Here is a 27,951-nt window from a genome sequence, read left to right on the forward strand (position 1 = left end):
GAGTTTGCTTGCAAAGGTATTTTCATGAGGTGGAATTCAATGGTGCGCTATTACAATTGTTCCATCAGCGAAAGTGTTTCTGCTCGCCAGGTAGAATAATCTCCTTTCTCCTCCTGCCCCTGCTTGCTATTCTATGGGTTCTCCCACATACCCCAAGCCAATTTGGGGAGGGGGGGGGAAAGTCCCGTTGTGGTAATGGGACTTGTACTAGCTCCAGCTAGCACAACGATTTAGTTGGAGCTTTTTCTGTGGAACTGCATGTGCCACAAGAAGAGGGGGTGTGATTGCCAGGGATATAGCGACAGATACTTTGCTCCGCTGTAGATGCATCCTCTGAAACAAATCTGAGGTTCTCATGCATGTGGGGCAGGTGTCAGTTTCTGCATCGGATGCATGTGCGTCTGGAATTTAAGCAGAAACGGCCCCCTTTGCTGGTGTTAGATCATTTCCCTTATCTGTTCTAGCTGCTTTCTCTTACCACTCCCCTTACTGCACTGCAGAAGAAATCCCTGCCCATCTAAGATGAACCTGTTGCATCAGGCCAGTGGCCCACTGAGGGCTTGGCAACACCAGAGTTTGCTGCGTGTTTCCCCATTTAATTCGCATAGTCCACATAACGTTTGCCCTTCAAATTCCCCCCTGTAAAGTCTGGCTTACCTGATACAGTGATAATCCAATACGTTAGGGGAAGCTGGGCCATTTGGCATGGCAATACTGTTCTGAGGTGGGTGGATCAATTGTCGCTTTCTGCTGCTTTCCTTTCCATGCACATGAGCTCAAATGCATTGTTCTTTTCTGGCTGTGTGTGTAACTATTTCTAGTGCGCTCCTGAATGGAGCGCGTTTCGTCTTCTTTCATTCCTTCAGATTTGCACAAAACCAGGAAACCACACAAGCAAATCTACACTTGCCCAACAGTATGTGTTTGCACACTTCTTGAGCAGGGATTTTGTGTGTGTGGAAAGTTCACACAGCAGTGGGGACAAATGCAAAAGGGAAAGCCTACCAGGATGAGCAGGAATGACTAAAGACCTACATTGGCTTCCAGTATGTCAAAGTGTTGGGGCTGACCTTTAAAGCCCTAAATGGCCTCGGACCAGTATACCTGAAGGAGCATCTCCACCCCTATCATTCAGCCTGGACACTGAGGTCCAGCTCTGAGGGCTTCTGGCGTTTTCCTCACTGTGAGAAGTGAGGTTACAGGGAACCAGGCAGAGGGCCTTCTCATAGTGGCGCCCACCCTGTGGAATACCCTCCCATCAGATGTCAAGGAATAATAATAATAATTTTTTATTTATATCCAGTCCACCTGGCTGAGCTTCCCCAGCCACTCTGGGCGGCTCCCAATTGAGTGTGAAAAACAATCCAGCATTAAATATTATAAACTTCCTTAAACAGGGCTGCCTTCAGATGTCTTCTAAAAGTCAGGTGCTTGATTATTTCCTTGACATCTGATGGGAGGGCATTCCACAGGGCGGGTGCCACTACCAAGAAGGCCCTCTGCCTGGTTCCCTGTAACCAGGAAATAAACAACTATCTGACTTTTAGAAGACATCTGATGACAGCCCTGTTTAGGGATGTTTTTAATGTTTGGTGTTTTATTGTGGTTTTAATATTCTGTTGAGAGCTGCCCAGAGTGGCTGGGGAATTATTAATAATACATTTATTATATTATTAATGCTCTTCCCCCTACAGAAATTCAAATATGTGCTGGTGTGGAGAACTCCAGTTTAATATGAATGGGCTGGAAGGTGGATAAACAGCTACCGTATTTTTCGCTCTATAGGACGCACTTTTCCCCCTACAAAAATTAAGGGGAAATGGGTGTGCATCCTATGGAGCGAATGCAGGCTCCCTGGCTTCAGCGATAGCAACGCGAAGCCTCCGAAGCCTGCGCTCCGGAGGCTTCGCGTTGCTTTTGCTGAAGCCAGGAGAGACTTGTCTTTGAGGCTGGCGGTGGGGGAAAGCAGTGGTTCCCCCCACCGCCAGCCCCACAAGCTCGGTCGAAAAGCCCACAGGAGCCGTGCGCTCTTTAAAGGGTGCGCGGCTCCTGTAGGCTTTTGCGGGAGATGGGGGAATTCCTCCACCTCCTGCCATAGCAGGGAGAAGGTCTGGGAGAAGCGAACAGGCTGCTGCTCCCAGAGCTGGGGGGGGGGGGGAGAGAATCATATTTTCCCCTTGATTTCCCCCTCTGAAAACTAGGTAAATAATGCTCACAGGTGGACAAGCCTACAAACCAGCCTCCTTTTCTGGGAAGGATGTGAGCAGGATTAGAGTCTAGCTCTGGTTTCCCCTCCTGCAGTTTCCTGCAACTGGTATTCAAGAAGCACTCACCCCTGCCAACATCAGAACAAAAAGACTTCACACTATGTTAGTTCACTTGTGTATTATTATTTCAGGCAGTGCATTCCTAAGAAACAGCTCCTGTTGCATGAAGCCTGCACTCCAGCATCCCCGACTATTTCCAATAACTTCACACCCAGATTAAAAACGCAATCGCAATCAATGTTCCCTACATTAGCTCCTCTTCCCCAGGAATGAAACAGAAGCTCACCGTGCAATACACCCTTTCTTAAAATAAAAACTGGCAACTCCCCCAGCCCCCGCAGTTTTATGTCCCTCTGTCCAGTGCTTCCGCTGATCAAGTATAATTTCATTTTGTCCCGCATCTCTTCAGTTCCTGGAGCACTTGAGGTCAGTCAGGGACAAGGCTCAGAGAGCAGGCAGGAGAGTCTGGCCTGGAACTGGGAGGAAGCAAAACTGTCAGAGCTGTTTTTCTGCACAAGAGCATTCTTCCCCACCTGAATTTCCCAGCCACTAGTGTTCAGAAGCATTACTGTAGAGCCTCTTTTAAAGCCATCCAAGTTGGGGGCCAGAGAACAACACAGTTTATCTAAGCACTGTGTGAAAAAGGTCCTCCTTCTGTCTTTTGCCCTGAACGTACCCAAGTTCTCATCTTATGAGAAGCAGGCGCATCCCGACAGATCGCTGTTAATTCAGTGACAGCAAAAGCAAGAGCCACAACCTCTGGAAATATTTTAAGTCTGTGTGGCGTTTGCCCTCCTATGTGTGCGACATCATACTGGGTTCATAGGGAAAGGGTTAACTAATTGTAAAATGACTAATCAATGGGAACCCAGTGGGCAGAGTTAACGGTGTATAAGATTTAAGCACAGAGGTTTTTAGAGAGAGTTGTTGAGAAGACAGTCTGGAGTTAGGCAAGACCGAGAAGATAAGTCTGTGGGTTGGGCTGTGTGAGAGAGGGAGAGAATTTGTTAAGAGGAGTCAGCCAAACAGCTGAGATAATCAGTCAGAAGGTATTAGGAAGGTGTTGTTTAGTAGTTTAGTCGTGTCCGACTCTTCGTGACACCATGGACCAGAGCATTCCAGGCACTCCTGTCTTCCACTGCCTCCCGCAGCTTGGTCAAACTCATGCTGGTAGCTTCGAGAACACTATCCAACCATCTCGTCCTCTGTCGTCTCCTTCTCCTTGTGCCCTCCATCTTTCCCAACATCAGGGTCTTTTCTAGGGAGTCTTCTCTTATTGGAGTCTCATCTTCAGGATCTGTCCTCCCAGTGAGCACTCAGGGCTGATTTCCTTCAGAATGGATAGGTTTGATCTTCTTGCAGTCCATGGGACTCTCAAGAGTCTCCTCCAGCACCAGAATTCAAAAGCATCAATTCTTCGGCGATCTTCTTTATGGTCCAGCTCTTACTTCCATACATTAGGAAGGTATAGGCCAGTAAAGAAACTAAAGTTAAGATACTGACAGGAATATTATCTGAATATTATCTGGCAGCAGGGAAGCGAGCACAGTGGTGGCACAGGGATCAATAGACCATTAAATGTCCGGGGATCCTGTGTGATCGCCACAGTCTATTACCAATCTCTGAAGCTGACTAAGAGTTCTGTGGCACCGGGGGCCACCAGGTGGCGCATTGGAAGATGGCCGACAATAACATCTCTCCGACCCTTACAAGGTAATTAAGAGGCTGCTATGGGAAGTATGCAGTCTTCCTGCCCCCCCCCCAAGGAGATGGGGGGACTGCCTTGCCAGCGGTGTCCATAGCACACCCCCGGATTTGAACGAAGGGGGTGCCAGTCACTTGGCACGAGCCCTCGATGAGGTCGGCTCTTCCTGATGCCGGTTCCAATCAGCGCGTGCTGGTTCACTTTAGCTTGAAAATATAATTGGAAACATATAATTGGAAAGAAGCTAAAGCACATACATCAAGCAAAGTCCGGGAGATAAGACTGCTGATTAATGGATCTCTGTGACCGGAGTGACGGATGGGACAAATAAATTAAGTGATGAACCACCATTAAGAGACTGGTATGTTTGGAGTGAAAAAGAAGGGGGGTGGAGGAAAAAACTTTTCTTTTCTTTGCCTTATGTGAATATTAATAACGCTCCACCCCAGAAAGAAGATCGTTGCGTTTTATTAATCACAAGCAGGAATTCAAGAACTGTGTGGAGTGGATTATAGTTAAAGACATGATTGGTAAACAACGGAGAATGGAGGAAAATTTTATGACGCAGTTTTAAATGGCGTCTCGCTACGACAGGCTTATCTAAGAAAGAAAGACAGGGGGAGGAGGATCAGGACCATCGGAATGTGAATGATGATTGGAATGTGATCTTAACCTGACAGAGCCCTCCTGATATACTTGGCAAGCCTGAGAAAATTAAAGGACAGACCGAAGATAAATTTTTTATGGAAGCGTGGAATGGAGGCTGTCCCTAAGTGATATGATCTTTGGAGAGTGCAAAACCCACACAGAGGATGTCTGTTTTTAATCCGCTTGTGAAGATTATCAGAGATCGCAAAGAAAGGAATATATGATTACAACAAGAAGATGAAGAAAGTAATAAAGGACTATCTGGATTGAACTGGATAGAACTGTTTAATTAAAGGAGCAATATAAGTGATGTTTGGACCCGTTCGGAGCTTGATGTATGGGTACCCCCAATAAAATTTAAAAATTTGGCTGTATAATTTTGAACTAATGTGATTTGGATAATGTGATGTGATTGGCCTGTTAATAAAAAATATATTTTTTTTTAAAAAAAAGAGTTCTGTGGCACCTTTAAAAAAAAGATGACGATGAAAGCTGTGATCCTGCACCTGCTTATCTAGGAGCACACCTCAATGAGACTTACTTGTGAATAGAATCGTAGTGTTGGAAGGGACCCCAAGAGTCATCTAGTCCAGCCCCCTGCATTGCAGGAATCTCAGCTAAAGCAGGTGGGCATCCAACCTCTGCTTAAAAACCACCAATGAAGTCTGGATCCAAATTAAGTTACTCATAATAAGGTGACATTGAAAATCAGTTAGTAAACAGGCAGAGAGGCAGCCTGGTCCATGCACTCTGTACCAGTTATTATGGGTGTGCACACTCCGATCGGCTCATGTGACGCTTACGATCAGGTAGCCGGCAGGTGTCAGGTAGAACAACAGGTCAGTGTTTGAGGACAAACATGCCGTTTGGGGAAGGGCGATTGCTCAGTGGTAAGCGAGTCTGCTTTGCACACTGAAGAGCCCAGGCCCAATCTTCAGCATCCCCAGGTAGGGCTGGGAAAGGCTCCCCCATCTGAAAAAATGGTGCTTCCCTGCCAGCCAGTGCAAACAGTACAGTGGTGCCTCGCAAGACGAAATTAATCCGTTCCGTGAGGCTCTTCGTATAGCAGTTTTTTCGTCTTGCGAAGCAAGCCCATTGACAGCTTAGCGGATTAGCGCTATTAGCGGCTTAGCGGCTTTTAGTGATCAGCTGTTAAGCGGCTTAGGGCTTAGGAAAAGGGGGGGGGGGAGGGAAAAAACCCCGCAGGAACTCGCAAGACATTTTCGTCTTGCAAAGCAAGCCCATAGGGAAATTCGTTTTGCGAAGCGCCTCCAAAACGGAAAACCCTTTCGTCTAGCGGGTTTTCCGTCTTGCGAGGCGTTCGTCTTGCGGGGCACCACTGTACAGGGGTACATGGACCATCTGGTCTAACTAAGTATGCAAGGTACTTCTCTATGCTCCTTAAAGCAGCCTCTCTTCTGAGACTGCTGTGTATGCACTACGTGGCCTCCCTGTGCCCTAAGGTAAAGGGACCCCGGACTCTAAGGTCCAGTTGTGGACGACTCTTGGGTTGCGCGCTCATTTCGCTTTACTGGCCGAGGGAGCCGGCATACAGCTTCCGGGTCATGTGGCCAGCATGACTAAGCCGCTTCTGGCGAACCAGAACAGCACACAGAAACACCCTTTACCTTCCCGCCGGAGCGGTACCTATTTACCTATTTGCACTTTGACGTGCTTTCGAACTGCTAGGTTGGCAGGAGCAGGGACCGAGCAACGGGAGCTCACCCCCTCGCAGGGATTTGAACCGCTGACCTTCTAATAGGCAAGCCCTAGGCTCTGTGGTTTAGACCACAGCGCCACCCGCATCCCATAGGTAGCCTTCCCCAACTCTCAAGCAACACATGCAGGATGTGGGGTGCATCCTGGTCAGAAAAAAGGTAAAGGTAAAGGACCCCTGGTCCAGTCAAAGACGACTATGGGATTGTGGCGCTCATCTCGCTTTCAGGTTGAGGGAGCCAGCGTTTATCCACAGACAGCTTTCCGGATCATGTGGCCAGCATGACTAAAACACTTCTGGTGAACCAGAGCAGCGCACGGGAATGCCGTTTACCTTCCCGCCGGAGCAGTACCTATTTATCTACTTGCACTGGTGTGCTTTCAAACTGCTAGTTTGGCAGGAGCTGGGACTGAGCGACGGGAGCTCACCCTGTTGCAGGGATTCGAACCACCGACCTTCTGATGGCAAGCCCAAGGGGCTCAGTGGTTTAGACCACAGCACCCTGGTATTATTGCCTTGCAAGTAGCGTAACACAGCTTCTCTGAATAAGGAACGCTTGTGGATGCTTCGGGCTCCCAATCAATTTGAAGATGCTGGAGCAAATGGCAGCACAGCTGTGCCTGCCAGGGCTGATGGGAATCATGGACCAAAACATCTGGAGCGGGGCTGCAGCAGGTTGATGCAGCAGAATGTCTGCCCCCTCTCACTTCTTTTGAACCTGCTCCACTGGGGCTGCAGCTGGGTGCTTTTTTCCCTCCCTCCTGTCTCTACTGCTCTGTTACCTCTTCTGGTTTTGAGAAAGGGCTGTAGCTCTACAGTAGAGAAGCCACTTTGCACACAGCTTCAATCTATTGAATCCCCAAGTACAGCTTTGAGAGAATTCGGCAGTATAGACAATACCAAGTTGATAGACCAATGGTCTGACTTGGGATAAAGCGATTGCCAGTGTTCAAATAAGAGTCCGGTGCAGGTTCAGTTGGTTTCTACACATTAAATTCATTTTTTTGGGGGGGGGGTAGAGATCAGCTTGTGCATGTCAAGCAGCAAAACATCTTGAGCTGGCCTTGAGCTCTGCTATAAAAGAGTAGCACCTTCCCACCCCTGACCCTCTACACCCCCCCCCAGCCACATACTTTCTCTCCCTGGCACCTTCTTCAGCCAGAGCTCCTGCAACCTCTGTAGGACCCGGTCCTTCTCCTCTGCCTCTCGCAAAGCTTCCTGCCGGGGATGAAATAAATCATCATCATCATCATCATCATCATCATCATCATCATCATAATTTATTTGTACCCCGCGCATCTGGCTGGTTTTCCCCAGCCACTCTGGGAGGCTTCCACCAAAGACCAAAAATACACTAAGATGTCACACATTAAAAACTTCCCTAAACAGGGCTGTCTTCAGGTGTCTTCTAAAAGTCTGGTAGTTGTTTATCTCTTTGACATCTGGTGGGAGGGCATTCCGCAGGGCGGGTGCCACTACCGAGAAGGCCCTCTGCCTGGTTCCCTGTAGCTTTGCTTCTTGCATTAAGGGAACCGCCAGAAGAGATCGTGATGTCAGAAGCAGCTGTCAGAGGCATAATCACCAAGGCCATGGGCGTGTTTGGGGGAGTGTGTCCCACGGGCAGTGGCAGAGAACCCTCTCCGGCATCCGGAGCAGGACGCACCGCCCGGTGACATATGCGCAATGTCCGTAAGGACTGTGCATGTGCGGCATCCCCTGCGGACTGCCCATTTGCGGCAGCCCATACGGTTGCCGTGCGAGAGGCAGCCTGTAGAAACAGTGCGCGAGAGCGGCAGCCCGTATGGACGCCCGCTACAGCTGGGGGGAGGCAGGGGCCATCTTGTCACACACACCCCAGAGTGGCATCCGCGGCGGCCTGCCCCCTCCGCCCCCCACTTCGTACGCCCCTGCCCATGGGTGACACCCCCTCCAGTCAAGTCTCTTTCCCATCTCCATATCAGCAACCCCCACCTCCAGGCAAGAGAAAGTGTGTGTGCGCGCGTGCGCACACAAACACACACACACACTTTTCTCTGAGCTAAGGGATCTGGGTAAATGTCAGGTCCAGAAGAATTAATCTAAGCTCTGAAAAGCACAGAGAGTGGAAAGAGGAAGTGGGAAAGAGCGTCACCCCTTTCAACTTCCTCCTTCGGCTCTGTGTAGTTTTCAAGGAAGAAGGTGACCCTCCCTCACTGCCTCGTTTGCAAGGAGGCTGTGTGTGTGTGTGTGTGTGTGCAGGGGTACCAAATTGAATAAAATATTTTTTTGGGGGGTAGTTTGCCCCACTCCATATAATAGATCAGAAGACACAGCACATTTGAATGACAATGCCCTTGAATTGGGGGGGGGAGGGCGGGCAGGTGGGCTGCGCCCCTCAAACATTTTATTGAGAGGGGGGAAAGGGACCTCAGCCCCTAGGAGTTGGTGTGTGTCTGTGTAATTATGGGCACCCATGGGTGCCACACTGGCACTCCCTGTAGCTGAGCCTGCTCCATCCAAAAATGTAAGGTAAAGGTAAAGGACACCTGGATAATTAAGTCCAGTCAAAGGCAACTATGGGGTTGGGACGCTCATCTCGCTTTCAGACCAAGGGAGCCAGCGTTTGTCCGCAGACAGCTTTCCGGGTCATGTGACCAGCATGACTAAACTGCTTCTGGTGCAACGGGACACCATGACGGAAGCCAGAGTGCACAGAAACACCATTTACCTTCCCGCCTATTTATCTACTTGCACTGGTGTGCTTTCAAACTGCTAGGTTGGCAGGAGCTGGGACTGAGCAACGGGAGCTCACCCCGCCGCAGGGATTCGAACTGCCAACCTTCCTACTATTGGCAAGCCCAAGAGGCTCAGTGGTTTAGACCACAGCGTCACTCGTGTCCTGACGTCAAAAAGTGTAATCCCTATGTCAGCCACTAGATGTTAAAAAGGTAAAGGTAAAGGTACCCCTGCCCGTACGGGCCAGTCTTGACAGACTCTGGGGTTGTGCGCCCATCTCACTTAAGAGGCCAGGGGCCAGCGCTGTCCGGAGACACTTCCGGGTCACGTGGCCAGCGTGACATCGCTGCTCTGGCCAGAGCCAGAGCCAGAGCCGCACACGGAAACGCCGTTTACCTTCCCGCTGGTAAGCGGTCCCTATTTATCTACTTGCACCCGGAGGTGCTTTCGAACTGCTAGGTTGGCAGGTGCTGGGACCGAGCAGCGGGAGCGCACCCCGCCGCAGGGATTCGAACCGCCGACCTTTCGATCGGCAAGCCCTAGGCGCTGAGGCTTTAACCCACAGCGCCACCTGCGTCCCCACTAGATGTTAAGCAAGGAATTAAACCAGGCAAATTCCATGTGGTGAAACAGCTTGCTAGATATCAGAGCAGAAGAAGAAAGCCAGCTTTGAGGACGGGCAGTAAATGTTAGGATGAGCTGAGCAATAGGAAAGAGATTCTTAATTGTTGTATTTACTCAGATTTCTTTTTTGTTTTTAAGCTTTGCTATTTTCTTCCTGCCACTGAAGCTGGAAAGATAACAATTAAAAGGCTGGTAAACAAAGGGAGACCAAGCCTGCAGGGAAGAGCCTTTCACAAACCTTGCTGCTGAAATATTTAATCTGGATCTATTTTTAAAGTTGGGGGGTGGAGAAGGAAGGCTCCACTTGCCAGCTCCATTTAGTGGGGGAAATGCAACAGAAAGAAGAAGAGCGAGATAATAATGTAATAATACTGCACAGCAGGCAGAGGGCTGCATGTACATTTCCTATACAGTCATACCTCATTTGCTTCATGTTATGTTCTTTCAGGTTATGTCCCGTGGCGACCCAGAAGTACCAGAAAGGGTTACTTCCGGGTTTCACCGCTCGCGCATGCGCAGAAGCGCAAAATGACGTCACGCGCATGCTCAGAAGCACTGAATCGCAACCTGCGCATGCACAGATGTGCCGCTGCGGGTTGTGCTCTTTTCATGTTGCGAACGGGCCTCCGGAATGGATCCCATTCGCAATCAGAGGTACCACTGTACACAAATTGTAGTTACAGGATTTTGAGGTTCTAAGGGAAAGTCTGGCATGTCCACTCAAGGCTCTTGACCTGCTTTTCCATGTCTGGAGCATCCTAGTCTCCTCTTCTTCCAAGAATCCTTTTTTGAAAACAAAACAAAAACTGCTCACCTCCAGGACCTGCTCCTTCACTGCCTCCATCCCCTGCAGCCGTGCAACTTCTGTGCGATGCTCCTCCAGAGCTGCAGCTCCCTGGGTGAGCTCTGCCTCTGCCTGCGTCAGGCGCCTGCGCAGCCTCTCTGCTTCCTGTGCCCGTTCTCGGGCATCCTGCAAATGCCGGCGCAGCTGCTCCTGCAACGAGATGGAGAAGATTGAGAATTTCCGTTATTGTCACCTGGCTGATGCAGGACAAATTTCAGGCTTGTGGGATCTGCTTTGTTGATTGGCTTGCTACAACCAGGCCCAGAGAGAGGGGGGGCCAGATGGGCCTCTTGGCCCGGGCCTCCGATTCCAAGGGGGGCCTCGGCCAGCATATTCACAATCGCAGGGGATGCACTGGGGCGGACACAGAGGCGCAAAGGCTGCGGCGGCTGTGGGCGGATTCCCTATATATTTTTAAAAAGCACTATTGTATATCGACCACAGCGCCAGCCACACGTCCAGTGGGGTATAGATAATAAATTATTATTATTATTATTATTATTATTATTATTATTATTATTATTATTATATTTTCCCCCCCTCCATTTTCTACTGGCTCGATATGTTATTTATTTTTGTTGCGAATTACTTTTGCATTTATTGTTTTACAAAAGTTCCTCAAGTGAGCAATAAGTTGAAATATATATATATATATATATATATATATATATATATATATATATATATTCTGGAGATAGTTAAGATCCCACAGAGTGCCCCTGTGTTCTCCTTCTCATTCCTACCTGCAGCTCCTGTTCCGTGGCAGAAGCCGCATTTTCCACAGCTTCCAGGCGCCTCTGCCACTGGGCTCTGATCTCCTCCTGCTCAGCCAAAGACCGGGCCAGCAAGTCTTCCTTCTCCTGGATCCTCTGGAGCAGCCCTGGGGCAAAGTCGGGGCTGCCAAGGGAATTGGCGAGCGCCTTGGGTGGAGAAATAATAATAATAATAAAATTTTATTTATATCCCGCCCTCCCCAGCCGAAGCCGGGTTCAGAGTGGCTAACAACAGTAAAATGATAAAGCATTCTAAAACCATTTCATTATAAAATTAATTCAAAACAGATTAATGGCAACCATTGGGCTAGAGTTCTGTGAGGATTGCCAAAGGAGGGAGTCAGGCTGCGCCCTGACCAAAGGCCTGGTGGAACAGCTCTGTCTTGCAGGCCCAGTGGAAAGATGTCAAGTCCCGCAGGGCCCTAGTCTCTTGTGACAGAGCGTTCCACCAGATCGGGGCCACAGCCGAAAAAGAGGGGATTTTTTTTGGTTTGTGTTTTTTTGCAGGAATAGAGCTTATGGACCTCAATTAAAGGTAAAGGGATCCCTGACCATTAGGTCCTGTCTTGGCTGACTCTGGGGTTACAGCGCTCATCTTGCTTTACTGGCCGAGGGAGCCGGCGTACAGCTTCCGGGTCATGTGGCCGGCATGACAAAGCCGCTTCTGGCGAAGCAGAGCCCAGTCCATGCACTCTGTACCACTCCGATCGGCTCCGATTGGCACACTCCAATCGGCTCATGTGACGCTTATGATCAGGTAGCCGGCAGGTGTCAGGTAGAACGACAGGTCAGGCCAAGGGAGCCGGCGTTTGTCTGCAGACAGCTTCTGGGTCATGTGGCCAGCATGACTAAGCCACTTTTGGCGAACAAGAGCAGCGCACGGAAACACTGTTTACCTTCCCGCCGGAGCGGTACCTATTTATCTACTTACACTTTGACGTGCTTTCGAACTGCTAGGTTGGCAAGAGCAGGGACCGAACAACGGGAGCTCACCCCGTTGCGGGGATTCGAACCGCCGACCTTCTGATCGGCAAGGCCTAGGCTCAATTTCAGTTGAACATTGAGAGAAAGGTCTTGGGTCCCCTCCAGACCTGTGTTCCATTGCGTTCATGATGGTTGGTGCTCACAATGGTATCAGGGAAATCGCACATTTGCGTCGCACGTGTTAAATATCAAAAATCCTGTGGCATTCTAGCATTGCCAAGGAGGAGAGGCAATGAGAACTAGAAACCTAGCAGTTGCTACCTCCACATCCTTGGTGCTGCTGGCAAGCGCTTCCTGGAGGGCTTTGATTAAGGCTTCCTTCTCCTTCAGGGCCAGGAGCAAAGTTTGGTCCCGCTGCTGCCAGGATCCGCGGGTCGAGGCAGAGAGAGATTCCAGCCGCTGGATCTCCCGATCCTTCTGATGCAGCACCTCGCGCAAAGCCTGGGGGAAGAGGGGCAATTGCCAAGGGTAGACAAGAAAAGAAGAAGAAGAGGAGTTTGGATTTGATATCCCGCCTTTCACTCCCCTTCAGGAGTCTCAAAGCGGCTAAAATTCTCCTTTCCCTTCCTCCCCCACAACAAACACTCTGTGAGGTGAGTGGGGCTGAGAGACTTCAGAGAAGTGTGACTAGCCCAAGGTCACCCAGCAGCTCCATGTGGAAGAGCGGAGACGCGAACCCGGTTCACCAGATTACGAGACTACCGCTCTTAACCACTACACCACACTGGCTCCCCAGAACAGGAGAAAGCAATATTATTTTCACGGATCCTCCTTTGTCCTCGCAGAAACAACCGTGTCATCGGAGGTGCCGTCTCTTAGCAACCATAGAATCCTGACTGCTAAACCCAGCAAACTTTTTGTATCCGGGATTGTCTGTCTAACCCTGGAAGAATCCAGATTAATTACCCCCAGCAAACAATGGACTATTTTTTTTAAAAAAAATGTTTGCAAATGTCACGTGTTTTTTCTTAAAAAAATTAACATACCAGAAGGAAAGATGTGAAAAGCAAAGGCCTACCCTACGTTTATCTGAAATGTCAATGTGCCTTTGCAGCCAAGAGGATTAGAAACTTAGTTCTTGGTTGTTCATTTGCTGAAACACAAAAGTCCCAAGCTATCAGGGTTTATCCAGAATTCCATTCGGAAAGAAATGTGGCCCAAAATTTAAAAAAGACACCAGGCAGGCCCCACAAATACAGTGGTACCACGGGTTAAGTACTTAATTGGTTCCGGAGGGCCGTACTTAATCTGAAACTGTTCTTAACCTGAAGCACCACTTTAGCTAATGGGGCCTCCTGCTGCCACCGCGCGGTTTCTGTTCTCATCCTGAAGCAAAGTTCTTAACCTGAAGCACTATTTCTGGGTTAGCGGAGTCTGTAACCTGAAGCGTATGTAACCTAAAGCATATGTAACCTGAGGTACCACTGTATATATATGCATATAGATATATATTTAAAATCACCAGCCTTGACCACAGGAGAGGCCAGGATTCAAATTAGTTTTCCCACTGTGTTGAATTACAAATAACTTCCCACCATATTGTCCTTAGTTTTGGGCCCCTCCTCCCTCGATCACAGTACCCCCTCTCTCCGTTCATACATGCAAGGTCTCCTCTCCTGTGCGGAGGGCAGCGCCAAGTCTTGCCAGGTCGGCGTCTTTGTCCTTCAGCGCCTCTTGAAGGTGCCTCACTTCATGGTGCACAGACTCCAACGCCAGGAAGTGACCAGACAAGGTCTTCTGTCAGGGCAAAGAGAAGGAGACAAAATGAAGAGATACCAGGAGCTGCCTTACATATGGGATGGGGAGAAGACAGATCAGGATCTATTCCCCGTCTCTGGAATGCTCTCCCCAGGGAAGTTCGCCTGGCGCCTTCATTACACACCTTCAGGTGCCAGGCAAAAACGTTCCTTTTTAACCAGGCCCTCGGTTGATCTGTTTGACATCCTATATACAGTCATACCTCATGTTGCGTCCGCTTCAGGCTGCGTTTTTTCAGGTTGCAGACTGCCAAAACCCGGAAGTACCAGAAAGGGTTACTTCCAGGTTTTGGCAGTTGCGCATCCGCAGAAGTGCTAAATCGCACTTTGCGCATGCGCAAAGAGCCAAATCGCAACCCGAAAGTGCGCAGACGCGGGTTGTGGACGTGGATCCTGTACGGATCACATTCGCAACCCAAGCTTCCACTGTATACCATTTTTAAATGTGGCTCTTTTCTGGGGTGTTATTGGGTTGTTATTTTTATTCTGAATATATATGTTGTGATCTTTTCTATGAACCGCCCTAAGACCTCCAGGTATAAAGGTAAAGGTAAAGGTATCCCTGACCATTAGGTCCAGTTGTGGACAACTCTGGGGTTGCGTGCTCATCTCACTCTATAGGCTGAGGGAGCCGGCGTTTGTCCGCAGGCAGCATCCAGGTCATGTGGCCAGCATGACTAAGCCACTTCTGGTGAAACCAGAGCAAGGCACGGAAATGCAATTTACCTTCCCGCCGGAGTGGTACCTATTTATCTACTTGGACTTTGACGTGCTTTCGAACTGCTAGGTTGGCAGGAGCAGGGACCGAGCAACGGGAGCTCACCCCATCGCAGGGATTCGAACCACCGACCTTCTGATCGGCAAGCCCTAGGTTCTGTGGTTTACCCACAGTGCCACCCGCGTCCTCCGGGTATAGGGTGGTATATAAACTCAATTAACAACAACAACAACAATATTGGTAGATCCCAGGAGGACTGGCAATAGATCAGCAAGGAGTTTTGATTCCCAAGTTCCAAAGCAAAAAACCGTGCCACATCGATCCATACATTTAAAGCAGATAAAACAGAAATTAAATGCACATGACTTCTCCCCCAAACATTCCTGGGATGAACTGTAGTTTGTTTAGGGCGCTGGGAATTGTAGCTCTGTAAGGGGGGGGAACTACAGTTCCCAAGATTCTTTGAGGGAAGCCAAATGCGTTACAAGTGCTTTGAATAGATGGTGGGGATGCGGCCTAACAAATATATTATGGCGCAAGGTTCCATGGTTCGCATGTGCATTTAAAACACTTTCAATCCACTTTAACAGTCACTGCTTTCCCCCAGAGTGTCCGAGGGGAAGTAGCTGGTTAATGGTGCTGATTGCACAGACCTCCAATCCCAAGCACCCTTAAAACTAAATTTCCCAGGATTCTCCATGGCTGTTAAAGTGGAAATTGGATGTGTAGATCATGATGCTCAGTGATCAGGGTCCTATTTCTGGCTCCATGCACTCCCGTTACCTCTAAGGCCTGGTCTCTCTCCTTCAGGCGATGGGCCATTTGCTTTATCTGGGCTTCCAGCATGGAGGGCTTGACCCCAGCAGGGCCAAGAGACTGCAAGAGGATAAGACAGTCCTGGGGAAGAGAAAGAGGATGACACAGAGAGAGAGAGCTTTATATGCTGAGGAGTTGAAATCATTTCCTACATCCTATCCATTCCCCTTTTAAAATTATTTTATTTATAATCTTCAATTTCATACATTTCAATAATTTTGCAATCATTTTAACTTCTATGCTGCTTTTTATTTTATTTTATTTATGCTTTTTAGGTTTATACATTTCTCCAATGTTACAATCATTTTATTATTTCAAAGCTCGACTTCATTCCCCCTCTTTCTGCGGTTCCTTAAAACTATTTTTAATATTTTCTGCATATCCAAATTAATTTGCTCATTTATTCATCTACTTTAAATATATACTCTTATAAAACTGCAGGTTATTACAATAACCCTGCCGACGCTCTTATCTGTTTACAATTTGTTTGTAAATATTCAATAAACCATTTCCATTCTTTTATAAAAAGTTTACTATCTTGATTTCTTATTTTTCTGGTAAGTTTCGCCATTTCTGCATATTCCACAAGTTTTCGTATCCATTCTTCTTTTTCTGGGACTACTTCTTCTTTCCATTTTTGGGCAAGTAACATTCTTGCCACTGTAGTCGCATACATGAATAAATTTCGATACAGTCTGGGTATACCCTATACAGTGGTACCTCAGGTTACATACGCTTCAGGTTACAGACTCCGCTAACCCAGAAATAGTGCTTCAGGTTAAGAACTTTGCTTCAGGATGAGAACAGAAATTGTGTGGCGGCATCAGGAGGCCCCATTAGCTAAAGTGGTGCTTCAGGTTAAGAACAGTTTCAGGTTAAGAACAGACCTCCAGAACGAATTAAGTACTTAACCCGAGGTACCACTGTAATTCCCAAAAGGAAGGCTTCTGGGTTGTTTTTTTTTTACAAATGTCATTTTAAACATCTTTTTCAATTCATTATATATCATTTCCCAGTAAGCTTTAACCTTACTACAAAAGCCACCATGTCCTGCCCATTGCCATTTGAGGTATTGGAAGGGGAGATGGGCCTATGCCTCAGTTACCTTTTGGGGGGAAATAGTTTCTGAAATCTTAACCTATCCTTATTCCAGGGAGCTCAAAGCAGCACACAAAATTATGCACATTTTAATCCTCACAACAACCCTGTGAGGTAGGTTAGGCCCGGAGCACACCACTGGCTCAAGCAAGCTCAGCAAGTGTCACGGCAGGGGGAGAATTTGAACCGGGGCAACTTTGGTTCTCAAAACAGGCAGAAATCCAGCTTTTGAAGCTGCTCCAAGACTCTGTCCCTCTCTATTCTCAATCTAGGCATGCAAGAGTCCTTATAAAAGGTTAATGAGACATTCCAGCAAGGGGTAAAATCACTCAAAGGAGATGAGAATCAGGGCTGGGGAGGAGCATTGGTCTGAGGAGAGTCCTGAGGGCCACTCAGAGAAGAATGGAGGGCCACTTAAATTCCTCACTGCTACTTCAAAAGTTCATGCCAAAAAAACCCCACCTCTCTCTCACAACCCAAGAAGAACAAGGTGAAGCAACTTTGGTAAAAAGAATTTTTAAAAAGGCCACTGAAACAGCACATCAGCGCCAAAATGCCTCAGAGAATAAAAAGGTCTTTGCCATAAAAAATGGAATGCTCCACAAATACAGGACTAATCCCCTCAAAAGCCCTGTTCTTGCACTGCTGTCCTTTGAATGTCTCTGGAGGGCGGCACCCAAAGAAAGGTATCAGTAAAAAAGGTAAAGGACACCTGGATGGGAAACACCATTTACCTTCCTGCTGCAGTGGTACCTATTTATCTACTTGCACTGGCATGCTTTCAAACTGCTAGGTTGGCAGGAGCTGGGACAGAGCAATGGGAGCTCGCTCCGTTGTGGGGAATCGAACCGCCAACCTTCTAATAGACAAGCCCAAGAAACTCAGTGGTTTGGACCACAGGGCCACCCAGAGAAAGCTATCAGAGAACCAACAATAGAGGGTCTGAGGAGACCCGTGCAGGAAAAGGTATTAGGGGTTGTGACAAAAAACAGCAGTCCCATTCAGGTTCACTCATTTCTGTGTAAGAAGAGCCCTGCAGGATCAGGCCCAGACAGTTTCCTGTTCTCACTGTGGCTGACCAGATGACTCCATGGGAAGCCTGCACCTCCGATTCATCCTTTTCACCCGTTTGAGAGATTAGGATGGGCCACTCTATCACAGCATGGGATGCCAAGGTTTTTTTTTCTCTCTCTCCTCACCTGTAAGGCCCTTTCCTTGCTCTGCAAACACCTTGCCAGCCGCTGAATCAGCCGCTCTTGGCTACTGGCGGCCTTCACCTCCGAGGAAATCCCAGCCTCCTAATATTGGGGAATGAAACAAAACAGAAGTTTTGGACAAATTCCCAAGAGGGCAGGGAAGGGAGCAAAAAGGAAACAGTGACCAGGTCCTAACATCAAGAGGCAGTGCTAAAACCAAGACATGGCAACCTGCTTTTCACTGAGTCAGAACTGAGTGCTTTTCACTGAGTCTATTCAGTTCAGTACTGTCAACTCTGACCGACAGAAGTTGTCCAGTTTTTCAGGTATCAGCTTTGCCCAGCCTGACCTGGAAATGCCAGGGACTGGGGCCTTCATAATGCAATGCAGAGGCTCCATCACTGAGCTACTACGATCAGACATTTTGCTACCCAAGGGAAAATAAAAAGAAGGTGATCCCCGTTTACCTTCCCATATTCCAGCCAGGCTGGCAGTACATTCTTACTTCAGCACTAGAGATGGGGCAGCACCCTTCACTGCCTCCACCAGACACAGGAGCAATGGCCTAGCTTAGGGGGCATGCTGAACTCTGCCCTCCAATATCAGACTACCACTTGCTCAGGGCTGTCCTGAGAAAAGAACTCCGTAATAGTTGTTATAATAAAGGTAAAGGGAGCCCTGACCATTAGGTCCAGTCGTGACCGACTCTGGGGTTGCGGCACTCATCTCGCTTTATTGGTCGAGGGAGCCGGTGTACAGCTTCCGGGTCATGTGGCCAGCATGATAAAACCGCCTCTGGCGAACCAGAGCAGCGCACGGAAACACCATTTACCTTCCCGCCAGAGCGGTACCTATTTATCTACTTGCACTTTGACGTGCTTTTGAACTGCTAGGTGGGCAGGAGCAGGGACCGAGCAACGGGAGCTCACCCCGTCACGGGGATTCAAACTGCCGATCCTCTGATCGGCAAGTCCTAGGCTCTGTGGTTTAACCCACAGTGCCACCCACGTTTCATAGTTATAATAGTTATAATAGGTAAAGGTAAAAAGGTGAAGGACCCCTGGACAGTTAAGTCCAGTCAAAGGAGACTATGGGGTCGCAGCGCTCATCTCGCTTTCAGGCCGGAGGAGCCAGCGTTTGTCCACAGACAGCTTTCCGAGTCATGTGGCCAGCATGACTAAACTGCTTCTGGCGCAACAGGACACCATGATGGAAACCAGAGCGCAAGGAAACGCCGCTTACCTTCCCGCCACAGTGGTACCTATTTATCTACTTGAAATGGCATGCTTTCAAACTGCTAGGTTGGCAGGAGCTGGGACAGAGCAACGGGAGCTCACCCCATCGCGGGATTCGAACCGCCAACCTTCCAATTGTCAAGCCCAAGAGGCTCAGTAGTTTAGATCACAGCGCCATCCACATCTCTGCAGTTATTATAATATTTTTTGGGAGGGGTTGGCATCCGTCTGTCTCAAGAGACAATGGAGTGCGCCTCCAGGGGTGAAGTGGCTGAAGAGACTGGTAATCTGTAACTGCTGCCTCGTGTGTTGTTTTTGCAGCACCCAAGTCACCTCCCCAGGGTGCAAGGTTGGGCCACATCTCTGGAGGTCCTTGGCTGCTCAGATGACAAGACCCTCCTCTTGACTTCTCTGATGTCATCGAAAGGAAAGCATAGCAAGACCTTGACTGCAGGAGTTGCTGGAAGGAGGCGTTCAAAGCAACACCCAAACATCTTAGGGATTCCACTCTGGATTTACTCTGTAGCCTTTTTATTATTCAATTATATCCCACCCTTCTTCCCAAAGGTGCCCAGCGCACCTGACACCCCCTTAGTTGGTAAGAGGATGTTACAAGCGCCATAGCTCAGTGGTGGAACATCTGCTTTGCATGCACAAGGTCCCAGGTTCAAGCCCTGGCGTCTCCAGGCAGCCTGGGAGAGGTTCCTGTCTAACAAATAATAATTAATAATAATAATTTATTATTTATACCCCACCCATCTGGCTGGGTTTCCCCAGCCACTCTGGGCAGCTTCCAATAAAACACTAAAATACAATAACCTATTAAACACTAAAAGCTTCCCTAAACAGGGCTGCCTTTAGATGTCTTCTAAAAGTTTGGTAGTTATTTTTCTCTTTGACATCTGGTGGGAGGGCGTTCCACAGGGCGGGCGCCACTACCAAGAAGGCCCTCTGCCTGGTTCCCTGTAACTTGGCTTCTCGCAGCTTCTCGCTTGGCTTCCCTGTAACTTGGCTTCTCGCCCTTGGCGCTGGACCTCAGTGTCCAGGCAGAATGATGGAGGTGGAGACGCTCCTTCAGGTATACTAGACCGAGGCAGTTTAGGGCTTTAAAGGTCAGCACCAACACTTTGAATTGTGCTCGGAAACGTTCTGGGAGCCAGTGTAGGTCTTTCAAGACCGGTGTTATATGGTCTCGGCGGCCGCTCCCAGTCACCAGTCTAGCTGCCGCATTCTGGATTAGTTGTAGTTTCCGGGTCACCTTCAAAGGTAGCCCCATGTAGAGCGCATTGCAGTAGTCCAAGCGGGAGATAACCAGAGCATGTACCACTCTGGCGAGACAGTCTGCGGGCAGATAGGGTCTCAGCCTACGTACCAGATGGAGCTGGTAAACAGCTGCCCTGGATACAGATTTGACCTGTGCCTCCATGGACAGCTGTGAGTCCAAAATGACTCCCAGGCTGCGCACCTGGTCCTTCGGGTGCACAGTTAACCCATTCAGGACCAGGGAGCCCCCCACACCCGCCCGCCCCCTGTCAGTACTTCTGTCTTGTCAGGATTCAACCTCGATCTGTTAGCCGCCATCCATCCTCCAACCGCCTCCAGGCACTCACACAGGACCTTCACCGCCTTCACTGGTTCCGATTTGAAAGAGAGGTAGAGCTGGGTATCATCCGCATATTGATGAACACCCAGCCCAAACCCCCGATGATCTCTCCCAGCGGCTGCATATAGATGTTAAAAAGCATGGGGGACAGGATGGAACCCTGAGGCACCCCACAAGTGAGAGCCCAGGGGTCTGAACACTCATCCCCCACCACCACTTTCTGAACACGGCCCAGGAGGAAGGAGCAGAACCACTGTATGACAGTGCCCCCAGCTCCCAGCCCCTCTAGTCCTAGAGGGACAACAGCAGCTAACAAAAGCAGCTGCCGGCCAGTGCAGACAATCCTGAGCTAGATGATGCCAAGGTCTGACTGAACAGAAGGCTCCCTGTGCACAGCTTGCAATTTGGGAGCGAAGCAAAGGCTGCCCTGGCCAGTTTTCCCTCCCCTGCCCCAAAGCAAAATGGCTCTACCGGCTTCACGTCCTCTCCCAGCTTCTCCTGAGAGCTCCCGAGTTCTCCTTCGGCAGCCTCAAGGCGCTGCTTCAGGTTCTTGTATGCCCCTTGGAAATCCTGTTGCAGCATCTGCTGAGCCTGGAACTAAGGGAAAGAAAACAGGGTTAACCAGGGAGAAGAGTCGGTGGAGGAAGATTGGAGGAAATTTAAAGACTATTTACAGAAACACTGTAAAATTAATATCTGTTAAGAAGGATGTTGGAACAATATTATATGATTTTAGCAGGAAGGATATAAAGGATTTGGGAATAACTGACTGTTAATTGGCGAAAGGAGGAAAAGTAAAGCTACATTATATTAAGACAATTTACAGGACACAAATTTTAAAAGAGGGAAAGGATTTGCTGAAATAGATAATAGACCTAGAATACAAAAAAGGGAGGTGTGAGGAGGTCAAGGAAATAAGCTAATGAAAAAATGGTAATGAGGAGATCTGATGCATTTTCTTTTTTGCGTTTTTGTTTTTGTTTAATGGGCTTTATTTCTCTGTTTTTTTTGTCCCCCCCCCTCTTTTTATATTGTGGTGTGTTGTTTTGTTTTTGTTTAATGTGGTATGTTTATTTTTTCTTTCTGTAATTGTTGAAACTTTAATAAATATTATTTTAAAAAAAGAAAAAGAAAACAGGGTTAGACCGGGAGGATTCCTGGGTGGCAAGATCTATGTGGGTGAGAGGGCTTGCCAGGCCTCAAGGCCTCATCCAGCGGTGTGCCTCCTACTTAGGGTCCTGTGGGGCAAGGGAGGAATAAAACCACAAGTTTCGGGGCCAGAATCAAGCAGACAGGCTGCTTTTGTGTTGGATACTCTTGCCGCATTTCCCCACCAGAAACCGCCTCTTAACTTCTAGGCTCCTCCAAGGAGCTGAAGGCAGTGTGCATTGCTCTTCCCATCTCCATTTTGCCCACACAAGAACCCTGCAAGGTAGTTTCGGCTGAGAGGAAGCACCTGGCCCAAGGTTAGCCATGGCTAGGTGGGAATTTGGACCCCTGGTTTGCTTCAACAGTTCCTGGGTTATCTCAGAAATGAGCAGACAAAGTATGGTTTATTTCATGGGTAGGCAATCTAAGGCCCGGGGGCAGGATCTGGCCCAATCGCCTTCTAAATCCAGCCCGCGAATCAGCGTGTTTTTACATAAGTAGAATGTGTCCTTTTATTTAAAGTGCATCTCTGGGTTATTTGTGGGGCCTGCCTGGTGTTTTTACATGAGTAGGATGTGTGCTTTTATTTAAAATGCATCTCTGGGTTATTTGTGGGGCATAGGAATTTGTTCATTTAAAAAAAAAAAAATAGTCTGGCCCCCCCCCCACAAGGTTTGAGGAACAGTGGACCGGCCCTCTGCTGGAAAAGTTTGCTGACCCCTAGTTTATTTCCTCAGGGTTTGTTTTGTTTCCTCTCCCAGCTTGTTCTACCTCTTTAGTTTGGTGGGTGTTTAGGAGGTTCATGCGCCAATAACAAACTACAGCTTCACGTTGTGGTTTCTGGCATCAAACAAACCATGGTTAAATCTGACATCCACACACGCAACACTTGGGCTAAACAAACCATGGCTTATGCCATAGTCTGGCTGAATGCAGAGGAATGGTGGGAGGCACCAGTTGGGGGACCCCCAAGGGAAAGAGGCCAGGGAGAGGTGGTGGGGTGATGATGAGTAGTCAGAGCAAGAAGAGGGAGCAGACTAGGAAGAGGAGGGTTGGAAGCTGAAAAGGCAACAGGGTTTAGTGAGCAGGAAGAAGCTGTGGCAGAGAGCAGTCCGGAAGCAGAAGAGGAATCAGGAGAGGAGGCAAGAGGCAGAGATGAGCCAGGCTGGTGAAGAGTCCAGGAGGTCTTCCCGCTCCTGCTGTGACAAGGTCCTCTCCTTACAGTCTCCCAGGACCCGAAGAGGTATGAAGAGAGAGGAGCACAGACAGGCAAGACGGCAGAGTCTCAGATTGCTTGGGAAGGACCCAGGAGAGAAGAAAACATAAGCAGCTGTGGGGAGGTGGGAATCTTTAATCTTGGCCTCATAGGGCCAAGATCTACCAAGAAGAATTGCTGTGCTCATTAGGCCTGGCTCCCCTGAGCAGGCCTTGTTTCTTCTAATAAAGAGTTAACTTCATGTACTCAGTGTGATTTATTGCAGCCTGGCTCCCTGACAGCTTAGCTCACAAATATGCTACACCATTAAAGCACTTTTGCTGCATGGATCCTTGAGCAGGAATGATTTAAGCAGAGACCTCACCTGCCTGCCTCTCTTTCTGCCTCTTACCTTCGGCTCCAGGGGCAGGAACTCATCCACCATCTCTTCAAAAGCCTCCTCTCCCAAGGGGCTCTCCCTCCGAGGAGTGGGCACGTGCCTGTTCCTGGCCAGCACCGGGATCTTGCTGCCCGCTGGCACCCGCAGCTGTTTCCTCTCGATGCCCCTCAGTGCCCTCAGAGCCCCCCACGCCACATCCAGCTCCGGCAGAGTGTCCAACGACAACATAGAGCAAGATTCAGCGTCTCCCAAGCTCTGCGAGCGGAGCGAGGCACGGGATCCGGCACGGTGGACCGTGGGCATGCTCTGTGACTTGTCCCGGCAGAGGGGGAAGCCGGGAGACAGCACCCCCAGCCGCCTGGGGGTCCGGCACACCCACTCGTAATCCGAATCCTCCACCCGGAGCCCGTGGCAGCTGCGGCACTGCCGCGACCGGCAGGGAGTCCCCGGGCTGCTGCCGTCGGCGTCCCCGGCCCAGCACTCATACTGAGAGAGGGCCATGTCGTCCTGCAGTAGGCGCTGGTAGCGCACGTGGGGCAGATCCGCGATGCTGGCGGAGATCTCTTGGCCCACGTAGGAGAACGTGGCGCCGGCATCCTCCGGGAAGCGCTGCGCGTGGATGTGGCGGAGGGTGCGAGCCAGCTGGTCTTTCTCCGAGAGCAGGCGCTGGAGGCGGTCGATGGAGAGGGCTTGCACCCGGGCGATGACGGTGTCAAAACGGTACACCCGGCCCAAGGCCTGGGCGCATTTCCCGCACAAGAACTCCCCCCGCCCATCGCCGCGCTGGGGAGGCTCCCGGCTGAGGACGTAGGACAGCACCACCTGCAGGTCAGGGCGCGAACTGCCCCCACTGCGGCTGAACAGCCATCGCCGGTGGTTGCCGCGAAGCACTGTGCCGCAGAGGCGGCAGAAATTGTTGAGGCTCTCCATGGGTTCAGAGGCAAGGGGCAGCGGAAGGAAATCCTGCGCTTTTCTGAGCCTCCATGTAGTCCCTGGCAGCTGTAAATCACTGCAAGAGCTGGAACTTCTAGAACTTTTCTGTATTCAACAATCTGCTCAGGCTAAGCCGAAGAATGTTTCTGGATTGGTTTTTCTGGATCCTCAAGGCCTGTATTTCATTCTCTCCAAAATTCTAATTGTAGCTTCCCTACTACGGTGTTCTGATCCTGTCTCAGTCCAGATGGTACCTGGGGCTTTTGTTTCTGGAGCACTCAGAAGTGTCTATTTGATTTCTTGAGGTCTAGTATGCCTCCCCCCAATGGAAATCCGAAAGCCAGGTTCTAGTTTCTCGGCTTCAACTCTGAGTAAGACAACAACAGAAACACCTACTGATGGATCAGCTTGGCTTCACGCTCCCAATGGCTCGTATCATTTATCAAGATCATTGTTTGCCAAATTCATCCAAATGAAACATGCCAGAAGCACCTGCAGGCAAAGAATATATTTTACAAATACACACCCAGGATTAGGAACAAAAAAACCAGACCAACCAGAAACTTCATGAACTAAAAAACAGTCTGTAATTTCCCAGGAAGGTGGAGGGCTGGGGTGGGGGAAGAGAGCGCATTCTCTCTACTCTCCACCCAAAGCTGTGAAAGCACGCAAATAGGATATTTGCACGCAGAGTGTAACACACCAAGTATTCTCATGTTTTTCCGAGAGAGGAAAAAAAGAGCATGGTTCTAGTCTTCCTGGTTTTTAAACTGCTTTAAAGATTACAACTTGAAGGCCGGAATCAACACAAGTTAATAAATAGTTTAAATTCAACAAATATGTCATCACTGGCATACATTTATTCTGATAGCGGAACCTTTTTTATTCTTGCTGTGAAACTAGGCTTTGTCATAACGGAGGTGTACACATGTGAACCAAATGCACACCACTTAAATCCTAGGTATGAAACCCAAACTTACTTGTCTAGCCTCTCAAAGACTGGGAAAGTGCTTCTCTTTAGTTGAAAGTGTGACTCCCGAGGAGCGTGATGGACAGCTATGATCCAACAGCCAAGAGATCCATAGACTCATAGATGTATAAAATGGTGGAGTTGGAAGGGACCCCGAGGGTCATCTAGTCCAACCCCAGCAATGCAGGAATCATTTGCCCAAGGCGGGGCTTGAACCCACAACCCTGAGATTATGAGCCTCATGCTCTACCGACTGAGCTACCACAGCAGATACATCCAACAGCAGAAATCATTAGGGCTGTGAAACTTGTTAAGCAGTGTACTGTAAATTCATTCAGTTAAAAAGATTTCAAAACCTGCTCCTGATTAATCAGGCAGCAGATTTCAATATAAATTATTTTAATACATAAAAGTTCAGTGGCAAGCAGCTTTTTAAAAGACACGTTCACCCCTTTTCTCTCACTCAGAGGGAATGCCTACCGGTATATGGAGTTTTATTTATTTATTTATTTATTAACATTTTTATGTTACTTCGGTAAACTATCATATTACATCACAAGGCTTATTATAATATAATTTTCAGCATGTATACGAAGTTTATAGACAAAGTTTATATACCTAAGGGGGGGGGGGGAAACAAGGACAAAAAACTATTCCAAACTCAAATATGTACCAACACTTTGGACTTCCTGTCTATCCCGTTGTATATTCCTTTTTTACAAAGGAAAATACGCTTATTATTGTATATTTCTTTACATTTTATCTAATACATTCCTATATCAATATGGTCTTGGTCTTATTTCTCAGCTCAGTCTCTCTCCAATGTCAATCGAATGCTAGCATACATAGCAAACCTTTATTGTAGTTTTGAACATATATCTTATATCTATCCCGCTTTTCCATAAATTTTTGTTTTGAATTGCCTCGATATTTAAACGAGCCTTGGAAACGTGGATTTTTCAGCCTGTTTTTAATTGATGCTGGGTTACATTTTATATCATTAAAGTCACTGAAATTTTTATTTCTGGTCTTATTGAAACTGATTTTAGCTTGCTGCTGCTTCAGTTAATTGTTCTGCACTTGTGTGTGTGTATTTAATTGTTTTATGACTTTATTTTGTTAACAGCTTTTGTCTTGGGCAGCTTTAGGAGGGGATTAGACAAATTCTTGGAGGAAAAGTCTCTCTGCATTCCCCCCCCAGTAGCAGAGGCAATAATGCTTTTAAATACCAGTTGCTGGAAACTAGAAGAAGAAGAAGAGTTTGGACTTGATATCCCGCCTTTCACTCCCTTTAAGAAGTCTCAAAGCGGCTAACATTCTCCTTTCCCTTCCTCCCCCACAACAAACACTCTGTGAGGTGAGTGGGGCTGAGAGACTTCAGAGAAGTGTGACTGGCCCAAGGTCACCCAGCAGCTGCAGGTGGAGGAGCGGGGAAACGAACCCGGTTCCCCAGATTACGAGACTACCGCTCTCAACCACTACACCACCCTGGAGAGGAATCAAAGAATCACAGAATTGTGGAGAATCCTGAGGATAATTTAGTCCAGCCCCCTGAAATGCAGGAATACGCAGCTGTCCCTTATGGGGACTGAGCCTGCAACCCTGGCGTTATCAGCACCTCGCTCTAACCAACTGGGCTATCCAGGATTGTGTGAGTTCTCTTGTGCTCAGGTCCTGCTTGCTGCTTTCCCACACAGGCATCCAGTTGGCCACTGTGAGAACAGAATGCTGGACTAGGCTTTGGCCTGGAACGGGTCTTGTTTGTGAGCTTCCCACAGATATCTGTGAGAATAGGATGTTGGGCTAGATCATGGGTAGGCAAACTAAGGCCCGGGGGCCGAATCCGTCCCAATCCCTTTCTAAATTCGGCCCGTGGACGGTCTGGGAATCAGTGTGTTTTTACATGAGTAGAATGTGTCCTTTTATTTAAAAAGCATCTCTGGGTTATTTGTGGGGCCTGCCTGGTGTTTTTACATGAGTAGAATGTGTGCTTTTATTTAAAAAGCATCTCTGAGTTATTTGTGGGGCCTGCCTGGTGTTTTTACATGAGTAGAATGTGTCATTTTCTTTAAAATGCATCTCTGGGTTATTTGTGGGGCATAGGAATTCGTTCACTCCCCCCCCCCATACAGTCCGGCCCCCACAAGGTCTGAGGGACAGTGAACTGGCCCCCCGCTGAAAAAGTTTGCTGACCCCTGGGCTAGATGTTCCTTTGCCCTGATCCAGCAATGCTCTTCTTATGTTCTTATCAACCAGTGTCTCCTGTAGCAAAACTCCCTTTCCTTTCCCCAAGCATGACAGGTGGGCTGGTGGCTATGAATCAAGAAAGCAGAAGACGGATGCCTCTGGTGCCAGGAAATCCAGCTCTAAACTGCACACACTGTACCTTTTAAGCATCTTGCTTCTCCCAAATAATTATGGGAACTGTAGCTTGTCCTGTGCAGAACTACAGCTCCCAGCCTTCTCTGGGGAAAGTTACGTGCATTAAGCATCTGGTGTGTATGTAGCCTTGGTCTCTGGATCAAGACGTCCAAAAGGGGACCAGGGGAAAAACAGGGACAGATGGCGATTGATTTTTTTCAGAGGCAGGAAGGGAGAGTAATA

The 27,951-nt window shown here is 48.6% G+C and overlaps 1 protein-coding gene across 3 annotated transcripts in view; it reads right to left on the reverse strand.

Annotated features, from left to right (window-relative positions):
• Positions 1-2,370: 2,370 nt before the first annotated feature.
• LOC307208200 (uncharacterized protein) overlaps positions 2,371-27,951 on the reverse strand; it is a 28,041-nt gene continuing 2,460 nt past the window's right edge. For all 3 annotated transcript variants that reach the window (XM_079962735.1, XM_079962734.1, XM_079962736.1), the window contains exons 2-11: positions 23,457-24,869; positions 21,172-21,297; positions 17,866-17,964; positions 15,536-15,649; positions 13,877-14,014; positions 12,539-12,718; positions 11,264-11,440; positions 10,491-10,670; positions 7,471-7,555; positions 2,371-2,743 (exon numbers count right to left, since the gene is read on the reverse strand). In XM_079962735.1, the coding sequence (XP_079818861.1) occupies positions 2,712-2,743; positions 7,471-7,555; positions 10,491-10,670; positions 11,264-11,440; positions 12,539-12,718; positions 13,877-14,014; positions 15,536-15,649; positions 17,866-17,964; positions 21,172-21,297; positions 23,457-24,374 (2,049 nt within the window). In that variant the 5' untranslated portion in view covers positions 24,375-24,869 and the 3' untranslated portion in view covers positions 2,371-2,711. The remainder of the gene's footprint in view (positions 2,744-7,470; positions 7,556-10,490; positions 10,671-11,263; positions 11,441-12,538; positions 12,719-13,876; positions 14,015-15,535; positions 15,650-17,865; positions 17,965-21,171; positions 21,298-23,456; positions 24,870-27,951) is intronic.

The sequence above is a fragment of the Podarcis cretensis genome (genome assembly GCF_951804945.1).
Source record: "Podarcis cretensis genome assembly, chromosome: 2".
NCBI lineage: Eukaryota > Metazoa > Chordata > Lepidosauria > Squamata > Lacertidae > Podarcis > Podarcis cretensis.